The sequence below is a fragment of the Lactuca serriola genome, chromosome 1, assembly GCF_051521515.1.
Source record: "Lactuca serriola cultivar US96UC23 chromosome 1, Lser_US96UC23_V15, whole genome shotgun sequence".
Taxonomy (NCBI): Eukaryota; Viridiplantae; Streptophyta; class Magnoliopsida; order Asterales; family Asteraceae; genus Lactuca; species Lactuca serriola.
In genome coordinates, this window is record NC_136408.1 from 166,407,684 (window position 1) to 166,414,052 (window position 6,369).

At 34.8% G+C, this 6,369-nt stretch overlaps 1 protein-coding gene across 1 annotated transcript; it reads right to left on the reverse strand.

Moving 5' to 3' along the window:
- Positions 1 to 410: 410 nt before the first annotated feature.
- On the reverse strand, positions 411 to 4,824 carry LOC145063809 (uncharacterized). The gene is made up of 6 exons (XM_079011390.1): positions 4,642 to 4,824; positions 1,831 to 4,142; positions 1,317 to 1,734; positions 1,039 to 1,238; positions 840 to 963; positions 411 to 755 (listed from the first exon to the last, which is right to left on the reverse strand). The coding sequence occupies exons 2-6, from the start codon at positions 4,128 to 4,130 to the stop codon at positions 411 to 413; spliced, it is 3,387 nt and encodes a 1,128-aa protein (XP_078867516.1). The 5' UTR covers positions 4,131 to 4,142; positions 4,642 to 4,824.
- Between the last annotated feature and the right edge of the window lie 1,545 nt (positions 4,825 to 6,369).

A 6,369-nucleotide genomic window follows, 5' to 3' on the forward strand; every position in this document is an offset into this window, starting at 1 on the left:
ACATAATAGAAGAACTTTGCCTCTTTTTTTTATTTGCTCCATTGTTTTGATTTTGGGGTTCATAGCAGGAATATGGATAATAAATATAAGGGTGTAGGTTTTTATTGATACGTTGATTTTTTTTTTGGCGTTTAAGGATTGAGAGAGAAGTGCTCCACTTGGAAATTTGAAGATTACTTCCAAGCATAACCAAACACGACCCAAAATTAAAATGACTTTTCATTAAAAGAATTCTCATAAACATTAATTTGTTACCTAAATATACCGAGTAGAATTGTGAATTAATCCAAGTTTTCTATGTTTGAAAAATGTTTTCCAGTTATGTTGTATAATACTGTCAGACAAATTCAGAGTTGGAGATGCTAAAAGTAGTTGATAGTTATTACATTTCCCAAACTATTTTCTTGCCATTATAAACATTTACACGTAGAATCTTTTTTTGAATATATATATATATATATATATATATATATATATATATATATATATATATATATATATATATATATATCTATCATATCCGTTACATCACACAAACGTTGCCACACAGTCTCCGGTACGCGTTCGGGGCGGTAGTTATGCATCCCATCATAGTAGCTACAAAACTTTGGGGGGAGGGATTTCCCATCATTTCGTGCCATGTCGGCAGATTGTTTCCTGATACCTTTCATCCTATCTCTGTATCTATCCTTGAGGACACACTTGAATGCATCAAATATGTTCTCATTCTCTTGTGAATACCACCTATACATTGTCTGTAAAAGATAACAAGTAAATTTAAAAATACAAACTAAAAACAAATGAGTATAAGATATAATAACAAGTATTTAATATATTACCCCGAAACGCGAAAACATCTGTAGAAGAGCCTCATTTGGAATATCACTGAACTGGGCCCACGGATGATCTAAATTCTCCCAAAAGAGATGAATACACGCGCTGTGGATTTTTTGATCCCCAAACCTACAATATTGAAAAAACTATATAAGTATAATTATAACACCAAGAAATTAAGCTTTAAATGATGAAAACACTAACTTTTCCCCATGTCGTCTGATGAGGGGCAACGATGAGGCGTGAAAATCACTCGCATTCGAGTCACGACCCTCACCGTATTGTTGAGTGTGAAACTTATAACCATTTACAAAATACCCATTATAGTAATGAGCATGTCTCGATGGTTTATTAGCTATAACTTCTAAGTGTCTAGCACTTCCATCAGGTGTCTTATACATTACCTACAGTGAAAATATACGCATTATGTTGGTTAATGATGCATTGGTAATAATCAGTATGATTTAACTATTTCTACTTACTTTGTCCTCAAACCATTCAGCAAAGTATTTATCTCTTAAATTTGAAACTGATTCGTTTGGATTTGTTTTCATGACCATTTCATCAAACTCCGTAATGTAAGGGTTAACTTCTTTACAGTTAAGTAATATGTAGGTGTGCACCTTGTGGAAATCTTTATCAGTCAAAGCTTGTCGTTTTCCACTTTTTTCATATAATCTTCTTGAAGGGACAACAAAGATGCTAAGTGGAGCTTCTCCACTAGAAAAATTATGACTTTGCGGTGCAAAATTCCGTGCTTCTCGATTATGGCGTGTCTCAATCGTCGGGTCAAAATATAACGAACAATAGGTAGCGAGTTCATTCACTAGATGTTCGTTGACTATTGAACCCTCAACCCTTGCTTTGTTCCTTATTCTTCTTTTAATTATGCCCAGTTTCCTATATTTACAAAGTATAGGCGATGTGTTAGGAAATGCAACGTTTTCGAGCATAATACTTTAAAAATGTTAGATATATAATAAAACATATGATTACCTCTCGTATTGAAACATCCATCTATAATGTACCGGACCACCAACAATAGCTTCATCAGCTAAATGTATGACTAGGTGTTCCATTGAATCAAAGAAGCTCGGAGGGTATATTTGCTCCAACTTGCACATAGTCTGAATAATACTGCGTTTCATATCGAACATGTCCTGAAAATGCAACGTTTTCGAGCATAATACTCGAAAGTACATAGATATCTCTGATACGGCCTCATATATCTTTGTTGGGACAAACCCTCTTAAAGCTAGAGGAAGCAACCGTTGCATAAACACGTGGCAGTCATGGCTTTTGAAACCATAGAAACTGTAATCTTTGATGTTTACGCAGTTTCCTATATTTGATGCATACCCGTCAGGAAATTTGAGCTTTTTCAACCACTCACATACTTTTTGAACTTGGTCCTTTTTCAATGTGTAATCTCCACGATTCTTCCTAGCCTTCCTGTTGTTGTCCCTGATAGGGTTTAGTATAGGTCGATCACATAGCATCTCAATATCCTCTCTTGCCTTTATATTGTCTTTGGTCTTTGAGGTGCCCATCGAAGTCTGAAACATATTTTCAAAAAAATTCCTCTGAATATGCATCAAATCAAGGTTGTGTCGGATCAACAGGTGACGCCAATATGGAAGCTCCCAAAAGATGCTCTTCTTTACCCAGTTATGTGTAATACCAAAACCATGTGGTTTTGCATAATTTGGACCATAGGGTGTACCGTTGTATACAGTGGGAAAATGTTGGATTTTCTCCCAAATATATTCTCCGGTTGGGTACGGAACAGGCACTTCATGACCTTTCACTTTCTTGCCTTTTAAAAAATTAACCGTATCATTTCGAAATACGTGTCTTTCGGGTAGATGTTTTCTATGACAGTCAAACCAACACGGTTTTTGTCCGTTGACAAGCCGAAATGATTCTGTTTGGTGCATGCAATATGGGCACGCTAAATTACCATGAGTGCTCCATCCGGACAACATTGCATAAGCAGGGAAGTCACTAACTGTCCATAGAAGTACAACCTTCATTTGAAAATTGGTCATTCGATGAGCATCATAAGTTTCAATGCCATCTGTGAACAACATCTTCAACTCTTCCACCAGAGGTTGTAAAAAAACATCCAAATTTTGTCCAGGACTCTTCTTCCCAGGAATGATCAATGGAAGTTGTATGTACTGATGTTTAAAAGCCAACCAAGGGGGTAGGTTGTAAACAGTGATAAACACCGGCCAACATGAATAGGGAGTTGTATTTGAATTATTAGGACTAAACCCATCAGTACACAACCCGAGACGAATGTTGCGCGTCTCATTTGCAAAATCAGGATATGTTGTGTCAAAATGATTCCATGCTTTACCTTCACTGGGATGTATCATCTTTTCTGGATCTATTGAATGATCTGCATGCCAAGTTAAATGTTTGGCTGTCTTCCTTGAATAAAAGAGCCTTTGAAGTCTCGGTCCAATCGGCATGTAAGTCAAGACCAAATGAGGAACTTTCCTCCCTCTGTCTTTGTATCTATTTTCACCACATACTACACACTGATCCAGATCAGCAAATTGGCCCCTAAATAGCATGCAATGGTTTATACACACATGAATCCGTTCTGAAGGCAATTTTAGTGGCTTCAACATTTTCTTGGTCTCGTAGAAGCTGTTAGGAAGCTTCTCGCCAGATGGTAGAATGTCTTTAACAATCGAAAGTAGTTTATCAAATGACGTGTCTGAAACATTAGATTGTGATTTCCAGTCCAATAATCTAGTGGTCGCGGCGAGTGTGGAAGTTTTTGTACACCCATCCCATAAAGGTTCACTCGCTTGTTTCAAAATTTTATAAAAATTTTGGGCATCAAGATTTGGGTTGTGTGGTGTTTGTTGATAATAAGAAGCCTCGGGTTGATGCATGCTTTCGATGACCATCTCCTCGTATCTACGATAATCACCAAAATCGTTATCAATGTGTTGACCCGTTTCAGGGTTTGAACATTGACCAATCTCTAGTGTTGGATATTTTTCGCCATGTAAATACCATAGTGAATAACCATTCATGAATCCTCGGGCAATAAGATGGTTAAAAACTGATTCTCTCGGGTGGTAATAAATATTTTTGCATTTCACACACGGACATCTAATTTCAAAAACTTCCACCCCTTCCCTAATAATACGTTGGATGTTTGTTGCGTTCGTGTAAGCAAAATCCAAAAACAAATTGACATAATGTGGCCATTGCGGATTAAACAAACGACGACTATCAAGTCTCTTCGTGTACATCCATTCTCTATTAGACAACATTTTGATCTAAAACTACATTTCCATTTAAAAATGTTAATTAGAATCATAACATTTCAATATAATAGTGTAACATCCCATTTAATCTAATATGTATGACTAACCATACATAACATTTCAACAAATGATCAATATCATAATATGCATTTTAAATTAACTAAAATTCCATATATAAACATTTAACTAACATTTTTAACAAATTTAACAAATTAACTTAACATTTTTCATATAACATATATATCATATTTAACAAATCTAAAACCTCAAATCCAACCTATATTTCATATTTAACAAATCTATAACCACACATTCAACAAAGTGCAGGGGAAAGTAATTTTAACAAATCTTAAACACCAAAATCAACCTAAAACATCACATTCAACAAAAAAATCAACCTAAAACCTCATATTCAACAAAAAAAATCAACCTTGCTAGCTCACATTCAACAAAATTACACCTAAAACAAAGTAATTTTTAAAAAGAAACAAAAAAGAAAAAAAAAACTACTGTTTACCTTTGGCTCGGTGACGGGAAAACGCAGCAGGAAGAAGCACCGGCGGTGACGGGAAAAGTGCAGGAGGAAGGGGCGTCGACCACCAGAGAGAGAGAGAGAGAGGGAGTTGCGATGCTGTAGCGTGGTTTTTTTTTTTTTTGTTCTTGTAAGGAGATGCGAGAATGGGGAAGAAACAGAAAAGGGGGGAAAAGGAAGACAGGAAAAGGGGAGAAAAATGGGAGAAAAGTTATAGACGGCAGCAGCAACAAAACAAAAAAAAAAAAAAAAAAAAAAATTATGTTGCAGCAGGAATCGAACTACAGTCTCACAAGTCTCAAACCAATGGTCTTACCAACCGGCCGGGTATGCCACTTCCTTAAATGTTTAGACTCCAAGTACTTTTAATTTATTTCTGGAAAAATAAAGAAAAACACGGGTGGCGTAAGAATCGAACTCGAGTCTCCTACGTAACTAAGCAACACAATTACCATCTGGCCGGGCATGCCACATCCTTGCTGAGTTTGTCTCCTATTAATTTTATGCACTGTCTTTTTTCGATTATTGTTATTATTATTATTATTATTATTAATAATCAAGTCTTAAAACTTTTTTTTTATATATCGTATGTATGTGTGTGCTTATTATTATTATTATTATTATTATTATTATTATTATTATTATTATTTTCTTTTCAATATTCAAGTCTTAAAACTTTTTTTTCACTATTATTATTATTTTTTTCATTATTTTTTTTCAATAATAATAATAATATTAAAAAAAATTAAAAATGTGGTTAACACACAAACAAACAATTAAAATAATATACGTTTAACGTATAAATTAAATAATTAGCTACGGATTAGCTACGGAATTCTAACGGAAAGCATATTCCGTAGCTATTCCGTAGGTAATTACCTACGGAATAGCTACGGAATATGCTTTCCGTTAGAATTCCGTAGCTAATCCGTAGCTAATTAGCTACGGATTAACTACGGATTTTTCTTATTTTCGATTTTTAGGGCACCAAACGTCGTTTTTTTCGCTCCGTTTTTTTCACACCTCTATTATATACGATTATCTATATTTTCACCAACTTATAGCTATTAACATCATTGATAAAGTCACGTGCACATACATGATCCATTGTTCGTTAAATGGTTTAACACTATAATGTTTATGAATATGTACACATACATCTCACAAACACATATACATGTACACATATACCACAACTCATTCATGTATATAAATATACATATACAAACATAATCCATCACAAGTTGGTGAAAAGTATAAACATTACAATGCTAAACAATGAAACGAGTACTTGATCCCGAAGGGGCACACGACTTTATGAACGATATTAGTAGTTACAAGTTGGTCAAAATATACATAGCCATGTACAGTAGAGGTGTGAAAAAAACGGAGCGAAAAAAACGACAATTGGTGCCCGAAAAATCGAAAATAAGAAAAATCCGTAGCTAATCCGTAGCTAATTAGCTACGGATTAGCTACGGAATTCTAACGGAAAGCATATTCCGTAGCTATTCCGTAGGTAATTACCTACGGAATAGCTACGGAATATGCTTTCCGTTAGAATTCCGTAGCTAATCCGTAGCTAATTAGCTACGGATTAGCTACCGATTTTTCTTATTTTCGATTTTTCGAGCACCAAACGTCGTTTTTTCGCTTCGTTTTTTTCACACCTCTATTATATACGATTATCTATATTTTCACCAACTTATAGCT